The 18012-nt window shown below is 41.7% G+C and overlaps 1 protein-coding gene across 5 annotated transcripts in view; it reads right to left on the reverse strand.

Annotated features, from left to right (window-relative positions):
• The window catches only part of meis2a (Meis homeobox 2a), an 85216-nt gene extending 72414 nt beyond the window's left edge, over positions 1–12802 (reverse strand). For 2 of the 5 annotated variants that reach the window (XM_034111659.2, XM_034111656.2), the window contains exons 1-6: positions 11975–12801; positions 11294–11520; positions 9696–9837; positions 9378–9428; positions 8922–8972; positions 8276–8425 (exon numbers count right to left, since the gene is read on the reverse strand). In XM_034111659.2, coding sequence (XP_033967550.1) covers positions 8276–8425; positions 8922–8972; positions 9378–9428; positions 9696–9837; positions 11294–11520; positions 11975–11986 — 633 coding nt within the window. In that variant the 5' untranslated portion in view covers positions 11987–12801. Of the gene's footprint in view, positions 1–8275; positions 8426–8921; positions 8973–9377; positions 9429–9695; positions 9838–11293; positions 11521–11974 lie in introns of all 5 variants that reach the window. The other 3 variants (XM_034111657.2, XM_034111655.2, XM_034111658.2) reach the window with 2 other exon arrangements.
• Positions 12803–18012: the final 5210 nt, after the last annotated feature.

Below are 18012 nucleotides of genomic sequence, written 5' to 3' on the forward strand. Positions count from 1 at the left end.
AAAGAGACCATATGAGTATACTGGAAAAGTGAGTGACATCTGTAAGAGTCTACAGGCACTGTGAAGGTCCTTGGCCTGCTTACATTCTCCTGGCAAGCCGAAGAGCCCCATCACGTATTTCCCTGCTAGCAGACAATCAACGATGCCACTAAAATCTTAGATGAATAGAAAGTAGCTAATGCACTAAAGCAGCTGGCAATACGTCAAAACACTGTAATCAAAGTGTTTCATTAATGCACGAGAGCAAAATGCAGCACTGTTAATGTGGCGTCTGATTTTGAACATTGCAAGTGGAGCACTTGTGAGTAATTGTCTAAACACACATGGCAGAGCCCAGTGGAGTTCGTTTATACCATAACCAATTGAGACTTCCGTGTCAAGTGAGAAATATAGAGGTAAAAAGTCCAAACACACCACAGCCGCCATTAATCATTACCACTGTCAGAAATGAAAATAAGATATGACAGTGATTCTCCTGCTAATCTGCCAAAAATGTGTCCACGCCCACAGCGACATACACACACGCCCACAGAGGCTTGCAGAAATACACTTACGCACACATGCTAATGACATAATAGAGCAAGAAGTATAAACACACATGCACACACACTCACTTTTATATATACAAACACATGCTGAAAAAAGTGTTAAATCTCTGCTGGCTAACTTCAAAGAAATGTCCATAAACAAATTCATAGCTTTTAAGGGGGCTTTCTTTTTTCGTTCAGCTCAGGTTCTCTCCTTCTGCTCTCTTTCCTGGTCATTCCCTCTGCCCTGTCGGTGCTCACAGGGAAACAGGATTGTCTACTGTACAGGAAAGGCTTTATCAGTGCCACATGAAGGCAGGCTGGAGGTGGAATTTCCTCTGCCATTCAGGCAAACGAGGGACAGACGGATCACGTCATTTACTATTCTCGATCCCATACACGCTGAAAAGCCTCTCACACAGAGTTAATACGGCTTACAAAACCCTAGCTAGCCTTTCCCAATTCAACATGTCACCTGAGCACGATGACAAAATGTTGGCGAACGTAAGCCCAACGTTGTCTGGGGCCCCGGGAGAAGCGGCCCCTTGAGCCGAGCCCAAGCCAAACAAACACAGGCCTGCACCAAGGCTTCCCACAAACCTCAACCCACTTCTCGGTTCCCGCTATGTATTTTGTCTCTCTCCCTCAAACACACAGCAACACATATACATACATAAGAAAGCAGGAGGAAAATGTACACGCCACAGAGTATTCCAAAACAGAGACCGTTTTTACCATTTTGTCTAACTTCAGTTCCTGATGAACTTCTTTTCCTTCAGCTCCCGACAGAGAGGAGCCTGCCTGCCTGCTGTGGTGCCCCAGTCAGAGTGAGCTGTACTGGTGGAGGACAGACAGGATAGTGCCCGGAGACTATGATGGTTTGCAGGGAAACAGAGGATATAAGACAAGCGGCTGCCGAGCTCCCCTGGGTGTGCGGCCCTGATGTGCTGCTGCTTGTTCTGCTGTTGATGCTGCTGCTATGCCTGTGAGCCAGGCCCTTTTATCTGCTAAGTTTTTTAGGGAAGGAGGGCTGTTTTCTCAAACAGCTCGGAGCTGAAAACAGCAGACAGAAACACACAAGGCCCTTCAGACCCTCCGCTCCACTCAAGGCCCTCTCAGCGTCAGCTGTTCACCGGATGGCAATCAGATAAAGAGCTCGGAGAATTGCTCAGAAGTGGGGTACGAAGACAGGGTGAACAAAAGCCTGTGCGTGGGTTTTAGCCCTCCAGAGTGAACGGAGGGGAAAATGTCCCTGCTCGATGTGGCCCTGATCACCACATGGCATACTTCATGGGAACAAGGTCTGTTGTCTGTTATTCTCAACACAGCATGCTGCGTACAATCACTAATGTGGGAAAACCTCATCAACCCTCTGAAAACAGTCTAATTCTGTTTGTCATGTGGAACAAACAGGGAAGGAGGTAAGAGTCCCAGACTGTATAATGTATTTAGTCAGAGCTGGGCCGTTGTTGTTCCAAGAGAAGAAAATGACTGGGTTCTACTTCCTCACAATGAGACATCCACTGTCGGCAAGATGCGAGACAGACCTGACAAACTATGCTGGCTGCTCTCACACACACTCTTGTTCACTCTCGCTCTCTCTCTGTACCACTTGCCAGCAATGGCCACAGCACAGTTTTAATGCAACAGCTGAATCGATAGGACTTAATTTAGCTATCATTGCAGAGTAATGTGTCATTTTTAATGGTGCTGGCACTAAATTAAATTCAAAGACACCACAGCTAATGGTGTTAAAGGGAATGATATTTTGCTGTGATTTGCTACCCTGGGGGTTTAATGGGCCTGTATGCAGGGATATAGATACTGCTTTGTTGGTTTGTTTCTTATTGGGCAAAAAGCAGAGCGCAGCACTTTATATGACCTAATAATAATAATACAGTACACTCTACGCCCAGTGAATATGCAGCAGATATCTTTAATGAAGAACACTCCTCGTTTAATACCTGTGAGTCATGTCTCATTCATAACGCTGTCTGCAAAACAAGACAACAAAATATCACAACAAAAGCGTTAACTTTCCACGCTCAACAAGGCAACAAAAGCAACTGCCTTTCCTCCCCATGAATAATTTAGTGGGCCTCTCTGAGCTATGGAGGCTGCATCAACAGACGCCGCACAGCGCAAACACACACAACCATTTTGTCACAACCCTCGTGGGTCTGATAAAGTTCAAACAAGTTGGGAGAAAAAAAATCATGTCACCCAAACAGTCTTCTTCAACATACACAAGGAGATGAAGAAAAATAGAGGAAGAAGCAAAAGAGAAAATAAGGCCTCTAGCCCATGTGACTATTCCCTAAAGCTGGGCATAATTAGGAGTCAAACATGGTTCACTCCATGCTCTTCACTAATTGTGTTAAAGAGCAGTGTTACCAGGAGGAGGAGGAGGAGGAGGAGGAGGAGGAGGCAGCAAGCAAGCAAAAGCACATACATGTGCAGACGGGAACGCACACACACTCACACAATAGGACTAGATAGAGAAAAGATACAAAAGAAGCGTGGTCTCTAGGGGCAGCCTTTTCTATTTGCTGGGGTTAGCAACTGGCAGCTGATAATACAAGTTGTAATTAATATAAAAGGCAGGAGACAATATGGGGAGGAAGGCTTGTAGTGGAGCCAGGCCACAGGAGAGCCGGAGAATGCTGCCGTCTCCTCTGCTCCTGTCCCCTGTTTCTCATTTACAAACACCTGCATGGCACAATCTCACTTCCCTCTCTGCACTCTGCCTACATCCCTAGGAATTTCAAATAAAATTGATTTAGCGGCATCATTGAATTTCCCTCAAATTCCCCTGGAACCCGGAGGAAAAGAGAAGAAATCTGTTGGTGTGGGCTGAGAAACGACTAGCCGTATGGGTTTGTGTGTGTGTGTGTGTGTGTGTGTGTGTGTGTGTGTGTGTGTGTGTGTGTGTGTGTGTGTGTGTGTGTGTGTGTGTGTGTGTGTGTGTGTGTGTGTGTGTGTGTGTGTGTGTGTGTGTGTGTGTGTGTGTGTGTGTGTGTGTGTGTGTGTGTGTGTGTGTGTGTGTGTGTGTGTGTGTGTGTGTGTGTGTGTGTGTGTGTGTGTGTGTGTGTGTTTCACTGCCACAGGAATCCTGTGCTGAACATGTACAGAATTGCTGACTCACCAGAAACACACAGGAGCGTAAATCATAACGCCAGCTGACATTTCAAGACACATCTTGCTACATAGCCTAAACAGAGAAAAGCTACTTTTCTGTTGTGTTGAGCTCGTAATTATACACAGCCTCTTTAGAAAATGTGTAGGTGCACCTCTTCTAAACAACTGAGTATTTACAACACCCCCAATTATCCAGAATATAAAGAGTCCTTCATTTAGAAGCTAATAATTCACCGGAGCGTGTTTTAACAGACACCAGGGATTAAGTGATTGTATTCATGCTTCAAAACTTGCTCTGAGGCAAAAACAACCTTCTTCACGGTAGTGGATGGCACATCACATGTGCAAATATGTATTTATAACACACACCCAAATGACAATTCAAAAGTAGGAAATAACATAAATACAAAACACATCCATTCAACTTTCAGTTATTCCTTTTCTAAAATAAGGGTACATCTTTCACCAGCCACTTTACTATGTCCACCTGTACTAACTAGTGCAATAGAATATACAATAAAATATAACCATAAAGTCTATATGTATGATGCCTGTAATTAACTTTATGTTGTTGACAATGTCAGAGAGGTTTAATTAAATTGAGGTTTTAATAATGAGGTCATAAAGTTGAATTGTACTGCAATTATTTATGGAGAAATCATTGCTCTACAATACAGCATCTGTAACTATGACTTCAATAATAAACATATAAGTGAATTTACACAACTGAATAAACATAAACAAAATGTGAAGATTATTATCTTATTAGAGTCAGAATTATTGATAGAGCTGTGGGATACTGAGTATATGTAACAATATCTGTATATCGCATTTCAATATAAATAAACATACATGTCATGACTGTAAAACGACTGCCCGGCAACTGTTTTCATTGCGGTCGTTTACAGCATGCATGCAGTCAGAGGAAAGGGAGTGTGGGAGATGCAACAAGTGAGCTTAGCCTCTCTCTCCAGCCGCGGTAGCGATGATTAGATATGCCTGCCAACAGGGCCCTGCCTCTGAACACTAATCAAAAAGGAAATGTAAGGCCAGACATCCCACCATCACAAAACAATTGTGTGGAACAGACAGAGCGGTTCAAGTCAACGCTGCACTGTTTTCATGAGAAGGGGGGAGAGATCCAAACGTAGCCGGTCCCCGAGGAGAACAAAGCTAGTTGAATTAGAACACCTCCAAAACTGAGAAATTCCACGGTTGAGCAGGCCAGCTCGGCCCGAGGGTTTTCTGTCCACGGCTGTGTATGCGCTGCACCATGCAAAGAGACATACAGAAACAGGACATTACTGGGCACACATCTCCGTGGATACACACAGTAACTCACTGCATTGGCACAAGATGAACTATTGCTATTACGTGACTGAAACTGTGACATCAACATTTCTGACCACTGAGCTCAGAGCCTGTAGCAGAAAATCAAATGTAAACAGAGAAAGCTTTTCCCCCCCTTCTCCTTTTCCAGCAATGCAGGGGCAAGATAAGCTACACCATAAACTCTATGGGAACTACTATCACTCCCTGAGAAAAAGCTCTCCAAAACAAAGCGCCGGGACCTGCAAATCCTACACAATTTCTCTGTAAGAAATGTGAAACTATGCACAAATTCAAAGCCACTTTCAGAAGCGTAATACATATGCATGGAGGAAATGAAAAGCCTTCTTCTAATATGCAAGCTTTACTGGAGAAGCGGCACAATAGCACAGGAAGACACAAAGGCTAATTCATTAGAACAGATAATATTCCGCCAGTGTTAATTCTATTTGCCTCTCTAATTGGATGTAGCACAGAAGAGACAGAAATGGTATTCATTAATTAAAAGACAAGAGAGAAAACCATTGACAAGCACACACACTGTATCAACCGTTTACAAATCTACACCGCTCTGTGTTTTTTTCCTTCTTCCCCATCACCCTTCATGTGTAATGCAAAATCTTTTTTTTCCTTTCTTTTAATTGGGATGGGGTTGATCTGAGGAGGGGCGATGAGTTAGGAAGCCTTGGGTGGGCTACATGGTTGAGATAGTCACCGCAAGCGAAAATAAGGGAAATCAACAGTGTCAGCAAGGCCTCATCCCACTCTCAGCTCTAAGACAATGCTGCATTCAAGTGTAAATAAAACTGTGCTTATTATGCTCTGCTGTCAGGTATGAAGAGGGGAGAAGAGGGAAACCGTAAGAAATACAAAAAAGGAAGGAAACACACACACAGATGCACACACACATACAAACAAGCTCAACGTGCCGCCTCCTTCACAGTGAAGAGCCTCATCATCTCCAGAAAACCAACTTTCACCAAATGAGATGTAGCCCAGGGCTATATATTAAAAATGCATATCAAAGCAAAGAAAAATGGACGTGAGAGAGTCTAACTAAATAAATTAGCATATCTAACTATCAAACTGCCTTCCTCTCCTCAATGAGAAGCGAGGACAGAGATGAATAATAAAATATAGACCCAAAAACAAATGAATAAATAAAATAAATAAATCAAGACAACTAGGACAAAAATTGCTTTCCATTCAGCGGCACAGTTTTGCATCCATGTGCATTTTTGTGCATTGTTTGCAATATTCAAAACACATTTTGGGCATGAAAAGCTGGACTCCTTCCAATTAAACATGGAAATTATGCTGAAGAAGTTAACTATTTACTAGAAGGCTTGTGGATCATGACGGCACTGTTTTCACTTTCAATAGTTTCACTTTGTGCAAATATTATTTCCACTAAAGCCTCACCAGGTGCACACATGCTCTCACACACTGAACACAAATAAGGCATTTTTATTTATACAAATATAACTAAAAACTAAAGCGTGTATGTTTCCATAACATGCAGTGCTCAGCCTTGAGCCACTCTCAGCTCAGACAGAGCTAAAGCAAACAAGAGAGAGAGAAAAAAACCTCTTCTGCTTTTGTCAAATTCAGCCCAAGCAGTAAGTATAATACAAAGTTTACTGGTGCCACAGAAGTGAAATAAATCCTTCAAAACTTAAATACCTATGGTGGTCAGTCCAAATGACTTCAAGATAAATGGCTTGTCATGCAACCTTCTTTGTTTATTGCTGCTCCTGATTTGCTTTATTGGCATATCTAATTTTCTAATTATCAAAAATATTTCTTACAAGTGGACTGATGACAAAGCTGGTGTCTGAGCACTGGAGGCACCATTGGAAATTGGCTTGAGTATCAACCATCTGCCATGAAACTAAACAGGCTAGTTTACCTAATCTCTACAATATAAACAACAGCATGCCTCATTTCTACACTTGTGTTGGAGGACCACAATATTGCCGTTCTGACCGTTTCTCAGACCAACATCAGTATCGTCGGTCTAATTGTGTTGTAATGCACCTTGTGCGGGCACTGCGTGGCCATGTGAACGCGACGGGCTTTCAGAGGGAAATCCGCTGCTATTAGGCCTATAGCCAGAGCCAACAGATGCAGCGCACCGACTTTGCATAACACTTAAAACTGCTTTATTCCTAATAGGATTGGCCTCGTGCTGCAACCATATTAACCAGTTACTTACTCGCAACAGCCCGCTCGTTTTTTTCAAACCAAACATTAGCTTTACCACAGGCATGCAAGACGCAATAAGTCACAGAAATCAACTCAATAATACACTGTCAGCTGAATCCATAATGCGGGAGGAGCCAGTGTTTATTACACCGAAAATGCACGATTTAAACCAGGGAATCGATCCTCAAATGTAAAGCTACTGTACTTCAGGTGCATATAATTGAATTCAGCATTATGGAGCCTCCAGCCATAAAATGGGCAGCAGAGGAGAGAGCCACTGCAGAGCAAACCGCACGGCAATCAATACGAAACAATTAAACACATTAACATCAACAGCAATGGAAGGCCTCCAGACGAACCATCAGATGTCTTGTGAACTTGACATTGATGGTAAGCCTTTAGCTCTGAGATCTATTTCAATAGGCTACCACTTTCTCCACCTCTGCAGCAAAAATCCACAGCTTTACGCACAGGCCATATCCAGCTCCCACAGCCCCAAATATAAAGCCCTTTTCTTTTTAAATATTGGCCTAAAGCTAAAGCTTAGCACTGATACCCTGCTTTAACGTTAAACCTGCGTAACAGATAATTGCCTTGCATTTTTTTCCCCTCAACAACTCTCCATAATACACGGCTGCGATTTGCACACGCGCACCCTCTAATGCACGCGCACAAACACACACACCCTCTTAGACCCCGGGAACACAAGCAAGCACGGACGCATTATGCACATATGACTGCCCCTAATCAAAAGACTAAAACAATAACTCAGTCTATTGTATCACATCTAGCTTTTGACCTCAGAACATCGATCGGCAGATTTGCCTTGCAGAACAGAGCATGCTCTATTTACTGATGGCACAGCAGGGTCACACACTGAGCACAGGCTAAGTAGCCAAAAAGTTGGCGTTTGGAGACACATCAAACACATCTGATTATCTAAAAACAACCAATTACTCATTGGCATTGTGTTCAAAAAAAGACATAAACATGCTCGGGTGTTCTCTGTCAGCAGCAGAGACACATGCAGACAAAACCAGCACAGCACATGTTATGAATAAAAAGCTGTTACTCACGTGATCTGCGAGGTTAGTCGACGATCCCGAGAGCTCTTCGTGATCTGATTTTGAGCTGCCATCCCGTTCGTCAATAACTAGATCTATTGGCATTTTTCCTTTCAAACAACTGATGTACCGGTGGCAAAAATTGTCGCAGAGCTCGTGCACCTAGAAAAGGAAAGAAAGCACCTTTTGTCAGAATGGGGAAACGCTTGAGTCAGTCCAAGAATAACTCCAATTATGGGGGCATTATCGGCGTCAAGGAAACAATAGTGAAATTGTTGCAGTGGTTATTATTCTCCTGAGACTGGAGCAACAAGTTGAACGACAAAAAATAAACAGCATGAAAGCATCTAAGCTGCAGGAATAATGAGCAGCTGAAACTAAATCTGTAGATCGATAACAATGTGCAACGTGTGCAAAGAGGCTTCAGTATATTTAATCAATAATCACATAAATAGTTGGCTAAATAAAATAGCATATTTTATGAAAATTAGATACCTGAAACTTTCCCCTAATGCATGCCGGTTTATTTTTAAATGTTGCAGCATTGCAATGAATATTGAACCATAATTAACAATATCAGTTGCATTAAAATACAAGGTGTTTGTGCATTTGGCATTAAGCTCAGATAAATTTAAAAATAAAGATACAAAATATTTACCTTTTCTAATTCCAAGAGGTGAAACCGTAATACTTGTATGGCTTGTATCATCTGGAAAATGGCAAAAATAAATACAGTTCACATCACATAAATTAACAGGAATTTATAATTGTTTTCAGTATTATGTAATAATCCCCCCGTCATAACACTATGGAGTGCACTACAGCCAGCAGCAGCAAATTATTATTTTTAAATATACAGGAAGCTTTCACAATCTAGCTGACCATCACACGCTGGTCAGCAGATGGACTGAGCAGTGACAGCGGCAAATGTGGTCACACTGCTTCACTCCAAAACTGATCCGACATCAGTGCGGAAGTTTTAATCATATATTCACATATTTACTGTGTGATGCTACGGACACTCCACAGTAGGCCTATCACAGAACAAGGCAGTATAACCGCAGCGAGGCGGCAATTACATTTGGAGACAAGAGAGGTCAAAGGGTGCTCTTACCAAATTGTCCAACTCTGGATTTGATGAAAATAAAGGTTTTTCCGCTCGGACCTAAAATAATACACCAAATGTCAAAGTTAGTTTGGCTTTAAATGTGCGGCATGTGTGTCTATTTCTATTCTGAAATGTAAACTGATAATACAACAATTCTCACGAATGAGTTTGTGTTACATTCTGCAGCGAACACACACTATTAATTAATCATATCAAGAGAAAGTGTTATTGCAGAAACACACACATGAAGCAGGCAGAGAACGATGTGCCATGACGCAGCCACAACATCCCAAATATTTATTTTTTAATATTTTTTTAATTGACCTGTTTGGCAAAGACTGCAATGTCCTCATTGAAGGAGTCTGAGGAGCAGACATCGCCGCCTGCTACGCCGGGCTCCCTCGGAGTACACGTCGCCAACTCGCACTTCTCAAAAACCAGAGCGAGCAGTGGGAATAAAGGGTGACTGCAAGAGGGGAAACACAGCCTGAGAACAAGCAGCACACCGGCTCCACAATGCCCACTGCAAAAAATGTCCCATCAACCTGCTTATCTGTCGGCTACCTGGCCATACAAATTATACTTTTATAAATCAAACATAAAAGTACGAGAGGAATTATACTTGTACCCCGCTGTGTAGTTTTAACACACTTCTGACCACATTTTAAAAATAATACTGACAACTGATTAAACAATGCACTCCGGATTCAATCTTAATTTTAGAAGCGGTTCTGACTTGCAAGCATGGATACACACCAATCTGAAATATGTTTACTCATCGTTTTGGGAATGTAAATATTTTACACTTAATATTATATTTATCGACTTGTTGAGACTGACATTTTTTGCAGTGCAAACTACAAAACGTTTATAAATCAACAAAACTCAACAAAAACAGGAATGACACACTCTACAACAGTTACTGTTTGTTACAGATAAATTATACGGTCAGTAAAAAAGTTTAAATTAAATAATATGTTTTACTAGAGTACCACATAGAAGCACTGAGGCACCGAGAACTATGGCTTTAAAAGTGGAGCAGAGTTCAATAAAAATACGACTGATACCACTCCAGCAGCATTATGAGACCAACAGTGATCAAGATAATATTTAAAAGATAACATATCATTTTAGAATAAAATACTTTTAGTGGAACAAACGCTAATTTTCTAAAACTGGCTTCCTTTTATATGAATGTCATTTAGATGTATGTCGGTATAAAATATAAAATGTGGGTATAAACGAGATGAAGAGGATTTACTCTGCACTACATCTCAGATTATAATGATACACTGTGGATTATAGCACCTTCTGTGCACGTGTGTTAATTAGTTTTGGGTTTTTTTACAATTAGAAGTAAAAGCGTCTATTATTCTTTAATTGTTGAGAATAATGTCATTTACGTATACATATAAAGACACGAGGTGCGTTTTAACGCGCTGTGTGTGTCTGTGTTACATTATTTGAAAACATTTCAGAAGTTTTTCAGGCAGCAACGAGAACATAACAAATATTCCAGACTATTTTAAGGATTGAAAAAGTATAGAGGGCAGTAATATTAAACGCTAACTTTATAACATGGAAGTGTTGAAAATACATTTTATTATTTTTCCAATGCAGTCAGTGACTTTGGCACTTGGACTGAGCACAGAGAGCTTCCCTATTATTGTATAGCTTGCATTTCCAGCTCGAGGTTTATTCTTACTTACTGCAGGCTTGACGATGCCTTCTACAATGCGTATACAATTACACATCAACAACAGCCCTGACCAACAATAGAGTTCCAAACTGCGGTCAATCCCGGACAAAACACTATGTGAATTTAGTGACGAGAGAGAAAACTCCAACTAAAACATCTCACAGAAAAGCTTGAAACTTTGGAAAAAATAAGTTTACGCTTATTTGGTTCATGCAAACCTTACCCATAAATTTGATCTTTATCCCTCTTTAAAACGTCGTTGACAGCAGAGCCCATGCTGCTGGGCATAACGTTTGGATGAGGCGCGTGGGCTCCGTAGTGCTGGCTGGTGTGCAGCGGCGGTCCGTGGTTCAGGTGGTGGACCTGGGGAAGCGGCCGGGGAGCATGCGGGTCCCCGTACATCGACGCCGAGACTCCGTCCATCCCACCGTAGTGGGCCAGCTCATCGTACTGGGAACAAAATCAGAGCAAAAGTCAGCGGTCTGCTCGGTTACTTTTTAAACAAATGTGAAAAGTACAAAAAGCATGCCGTGTCTTTTTGAATATACGCAAAGGAGAAACTAACACGCGATACAGCGAGGGCAGTAAAAGTGTCTAATATTCAATCTGATAAACTGTTTGTCATTACCAAAAACATGATAACTTCCCGAAAAAGAGTTTGGTGTGTGAAAAGAGCGAATTAGTATGGAGTATCCTGTGAAACTGATCCACGACTGCTGTGGAGGCTGTCGGTAAGAGCACAGGCTGTCACTTTGCCTGAAGAGTAGGGGCGCTGCTGAAATGTCAAATATAGCGACTTTGATATGAATACTTTGTGAATTTTCCACCGCCCGACAAGAAGTTATCGATACGAGTGCCTCCCTAGTGGATTTTAACAGGTAAGTGTAGGAGATTTAAAACCTACCCTTTGCGCCATCAGGCTGCGCTCCAATAAACTCCTGAATCTGTGGTATATTTAATATCCCAGTCCCGTTTAAAAGTGATTTAGAGGCAAGATTCCTTTTTTTCAACCAACTTTGCGACTTCTCCTATTCGCCAGTGTGGTTCAGTTGAAATCGTAGCATCAGGGAGTTTTGCAATTTTTCTTGTTTTCCCTCTTTCCTCGGAAAAAAAAGAAAAAATGCGCCAAAGTGAAGGTTACAATCGGCCCATCAACAACCTGCATGTAACTAAACTGTCGTGTCTCATGGCTTTTTGCCACTCCAGCTGTCAATCAAAGCCAGAGGTTGTCAAGGTAATGAATGAATGACGGTTGGTGATGATGTTCAAGAGAAGGACGAATCTTTTTAGTCCGTTTTCATCCCGCAAGTCCGCGTCTCCTTTAATGCTTCCAGATCGCTATCTTGTTTTATTATCACTGTAAAAAAGGGAAAAAAGCAGTAGGAATTAAGAGATAGCGATTCAGATCTCTCCTTTCTTTCCCCCGTAGGTATTTCGTCTATCTGGCGAGACTGAGATGAGTGAGTGTCAGCGAGTGTTGGCAGGTTGGCTGCTAGCTTGCTTATAGAAACAGAGTCAGTTCGCAGCGCTGAGCGGTGGGCGAATGAAATGACGGATCCCGGAAGTAGCGGTGGCCATAGCCAGTCCTACAGCAGCTCCAGAAAAGAGAGAGGAGAGACCAAATCTTGTGATATGCAGAGTATATGCGAGGCACAGGGACGGATTCAACACCACACTGGGGGTAAAAGCCAAACCAACAGCTCCAACTCCCACCCAATTTCTTTTTGCCGTGAAGAGTCCTAAAGAAAAAGAAGAGAAGACAGAATGAGTAAGGTTTAACAACAGGGACACTTCGAGCTGCAGCTCCTCTGAGTTCAATCACACACAACACTGACTGGTTTTAATCACAGGAATCATATGATAAAATAATATATTTGTTTTTAATCAGTTTTACGCACGAAGCATGCACACTTTGGGAAAGACGAAACGTAACATTTACAGATAAAAAAACATGCACATTGGGACTTTTATTCATTCTTACAGTCAGTGATAGAAGTTAAACTAATTATTATAAAGCATCTGCAGGATATGCTGAGTTTAATATATGAGCATGACGCTTACGTGTTATCTGTTTTGTGGTTTAAGCTGTGGTTTAAGTGTGCCTAATATATCAGTAATACGTGCTAATCTTACTGCTAATTATTGCTCTGCTTTTTTCAGCAAATTAAAGGACACACAGCACCCCTCTAAGAATGAACTTTTCCAAGAAGAAAAAAAAAGCTTTTCAGGAGAAAGTAATTTTGTATGTTTCTTTCGTCCAATCCGCTCTCTTGATAGAAATCCGTGCCTTACCTCAGAGTAGTCAATTATCAAAGCTCCCCAAGATCATCAATCATGTGAGGAGATTGAAGTTTAGAGGAGGAGCCGGAGCGGCCATCGATTGCAGTGAAGCCCTTTTTGGAGCCTGAGCACTTTTACGCACAACACAGAAGCAGGCCATCTATTCTTTTTAATATTTAGCTCCATCAATGCTAATATGGCATCATGGATGTATTGATAGGTGCTCACATAAAGGCTCCGTTTATAGCTCCGTGACATTTTTGATGTAGGAAATTAATTATTCACAGGTTAGGATTAAAGTAGACACACGCTCAGGGAGAGGGGCTGTGGCTACTGTTGGAGGGTCAATAAACTCTCCCAACAAACAAAATCCCAAACAGAGTTGCTTGAGGTCGATCACAGAAATAGCAAGGGCTTTTTTTTTTTTAAGGAAAACGATTCAATAAATGAAACCGTGACAACAGTTATGTTTGTTGGCATAAAGGGGGGTGGGAAGTAGGACTGCTGGGTTTGACAAACGGCTGTGTGGACATTTCAACGTGCAATACCCCGGGAAGGAGCTGCAGAGCAGTGCGCAGAGCCAAGGCATTCACCGTCTCCAAGTCTCTCTTACACTCTGTAAACACAACCAGCCCGGCAGACTCTGCTATTGAAGACTGATATTTTCATAAGCTAAATACAGTTCACATTGATTTGTGCACTAACGATTGACCTTTTTTCATCATTCTCCTTTGGACAACGACGGTAAGTAGCACAATCCTTATACTGTATAAAGCTTTGTTGTGAACGCGCGTCCTTTCACGGCGCAGTAAAGGAACAGTTTTCAGGCTGGACTATAAAACAATGGAATATATTCTCATATGTATGTTTAATCTGCCGTTAACGCGAACAATCCTTAAAACTCGAGCGCTTGAATGATTTTTTAAATATACATATTTCCAGATGTTAACCGCATTCTTTCCGCATTTATTGTGGAAATATGTGATTTGCCCCCGAGGAGAGTGATGTAAACACCCGAAGAGCGTGTGAAAATAGCAGAGGCTAATTATGCGTGTCCAATGTACGGCTCCACAGAAAAACATCCTTCCCTATAAAACTTCCAGCAACGACTCCTAACGACGTGGACATTTTAAACTCCTTCTTTTGTGAACTATTTATTTGAGTAATTAATGGAAGCTATAAACACAAGACATCATCATTAACAACATTTAGGTGGCGAAACGGGTTAATTTCGCTTAATAACAGCTTTTAATGCGACATCACACAAGTCGGTGTTTAATTTTCTAATTTTATTTTAATCATCATTCACTCGATAGGTAATTAAAATTAATTTTCCTCATAAACAAGACCTGTGCCAACTTAAACTCCCCTGCTTATAACCTGGACGCGTTTTACAAGCCAGATAATTCCAGGAGGACACCCATGGCAGACAATTACATGTTTTAAAGAGTTTTAGATTTCTTACAACGATGTGAGAATTGTTCAGGTGCACCACTACTCTTACGCATATGAAATAAAATCAGTGGACGGCATTAACAGGCGGTAAAATTTCATCTGGTGGTGTCAAATTGAGGTCAGTTTAGGGTTAAAGCTCTCGGTGTCCGTGTGGGACATGGCCAGCTGCGTTTGGATTCATTAGGGGGGGGACAAGATCCATTTCAAGGAAAACACTACTGGGACAATCACCAGGCTAAAGATCCACTGCATGTCACATCCTAAAGGTGCACGAGGACCGCCTGCATGCGCCCCAACAGCAGCACTGATCTTCCACTCCTCTGTTTACTCTTAGCAGGATTTACAATCCCTCTCCCCCTCTCTGCCCTGCAGGGCTCGGTTGTTCACACACACACACACACACACACACACACACACACACACACACACCACACACACCACACACACACACACACACACACACACACACACACACACACACACACACACACACACACACACACACACACACACACACACACACACACACACACACACACACACACACACACACACACACAAGCCTGTTGCTAAATATGGAGAGAAAAGCATTGTTGATTAATTCCCTCAAAAAGACCACTGATATGAAACGAGCCTCAAATCCTCTTAGTGACCTTAAACACTCCTGGAGAAACAATTGGCGCTCAACCGCAGGAACAAATAAAATCGCCCTAATCTTGTTTGTAACTTTGTTCTTCTTTGGCCCTCTTCAGTATTTGAGATTATGCAAATAAGCAAAGCTATAATGTACAAAGGCGCTGGGATAAGACTGGATCATAGACTGACTGCTGGAGAGGCTTGGAAAGTAACAACCTTGCAGCCTGCCTATTTCTTTCTTTTTGTATGCAGCAGTTTTAAAATTAAAGAAATGCAGCTACTGATGCATCATTTCATTTAAAAGTTTACTTTCTGTGCTGAATAAAAGTAATGGAGCTCGGCGTTTTTCCAAAGAAGTCAACAGGGTAGATTCTTTTAATCATCTCTACAGACTGCATTAGATGTTCCTCTTTTGCGGACATGCTTTTAGATTATTTTATTTATGACTTGTTTATAATAACTCCGACCCTCGGTGCATTACCTCAGTCATCTGAATCTGAACTTTTGTTGACCCCCTGAGTGAAATGTGACTATAGGGTTTCAGAAAGTGCAGTGAGCAACTCAAATACTTGTAAAAGTTTCGCGACTAACTGTAAATTCTTCAGCTCCAAAGCCTCATTTTCCCCTCCACCGATTCTCAGAGTCTAGTGTCAAAGGGTTAGTAAAGGGAGGGTGGAGAGAGAGAGAGAGAGAGAGAGAGGGAGAGAGAGAGAGAGAGGGGGGAGAGAGGGGGGAGAGAGAGAGAGAGGGGGGGAGAGGGAAGGCCAACACCAAATGTAACTGTGGCTTTTCCCTTCTGAGACCAGATAGACATTATGCGGCCCTCTAGCGACACCTGGCGGCCACAGATAATGCCGAGCTGCCGAAAGCTTTTAAACGAATAAGAGAAGGCCCATAAAATAAAACAAAACAAAATATCGACTAAATTTCAACAAAATCCATCCGCAAATATTTTGCAAACAAAATCGTGAGTGATGATTCAAATGAAAGTGATTTCAGTCAAATCATTAACACAGAAACGTAAATCGAAATTATGAATAGGCCTGTTATAAAATGCAGATTTTGTTTGTGTCCACATCGAGCGTCCCAGGGAGTCGTTTCCGTAATTCTTAATTTATTTGCTGGCAAAGCTTCGAACATAAATTCGGTTTAACTGTTTACACCCTTCACATGTGAAGCTGTTAAATAATGGTTACTGTGTCAAACAACCCAGACAAAATGGGGCCCTTATTAGTCCTAGTTTGTCTTTAATTACGTGTGCAAGAATTATTTTCAATTTGTGAATTTATGAGATTTTTAAAATTAATTTTAAATTCGGTTTTCATATCAATCCAAATCAGTTGGATATATACTCATTGAATAGACAGACTGATAAAACACACTGATGTTGGTGCTAAACGATTATTTTAAAATCGATACAAGCTGGACGACTCTTTTCATCTGATATTAAACACGGTGTTTCATGTGAAATAAAACATTGAGAATTAAAAAATCGAGCGAAGCCTCAACAATTGAAATAAAATAAAAAATGTTAAGATTATTAACATTTTGATCTGGAAAAAAGCGCGTTTATAAATTCATAATTATAGTAACAATATTGAAAACAATCTCCTAAACATTTTTATGAGGATACAACAACATTAACAACTACATTGCGATTTATTTTTTCTCAAATGTATTTGGAAGCTGGGTGCATTTGTACAAACTAAATGTCTGCTGTCAGCCACCTCTCTGTGTGTGCAGCTCAGAGCCTGACACAGTCTGAGCAGGTCACCGCCGAGATTAGAGGCCGTCGTTAACGCCTGTTCGGAAACACCAAATGCTGATTTAATGAGCTTGCATTGGGTGTTTGTCCCAGAATACCTGGTGTGCATGTTAGTAACGCCACAGACGATAATCCCTGTGTTTCTCCCCTAACACGTGGCTTTAGGGACAGCCTACACCTACATCCGCAAAGGCGCTTGTGGAGATTTACGTAAGATTTCTTCCTTTTTTTCGCAGCAAGATTGAACAGGTCGAAGCCTATAAGGCCCTTATCCAGCCACATTACCAGATGTAATTGAGAGAAGTTTAAGTGGAGGCCGGGAAACCAAGGAGTTAATAGCGGTGACCCTCTTGCTGTGCCTCTGTCGCTCATCATTTATCAGGCTTAAGGGGCTTAAACAGGCAGCACAGACCCACCTTTTATTACATATCAAACCCTCTTTCCCTTATCTACATTATAGGAAATACATGCTTCGTTGCCTGTTATGCGGATTTGGAAATAGAAACATGTCCAATAAAGTCGCCCTCCTCCGCTGATCAGAGGAAATATGGCTGTAGGCGCTGCACAGACAACCCCAGCAGTTTAAGCCTTTATTAAATTGTCTTAATTCCCCTCTCCACTTTGAAATGAATAGAAATTCCACTCGTGTGTTGTTTTGTCCACGGCAGGGGCAGAGGAAATGTTTTCATGGTTTCGATATGATTACAAAGTGAATACAATGTTAAAGCATTGAGTGCCACACTGTTAAACGTGTACCCATGCGAAATAATGCATGCAGCGTCCGGGAGTGTCAGAGACATGTAACA

This window comes from Pseudochaenichthys georgianus, chromosome 22 (genome assembly GCF_902827115.2).
Source record: "Pseudochaenichthys georgianus chromosome 22, fPseGeo1.2, whole genome shotgun sequence".
Lineage (NCBI taxonomy): Eukaryota > Metazoa > Chordata > Actinopteri > Perciformes > Channichthyidae > Pseudochaenichthys > Pseudochaenichthys georgianus.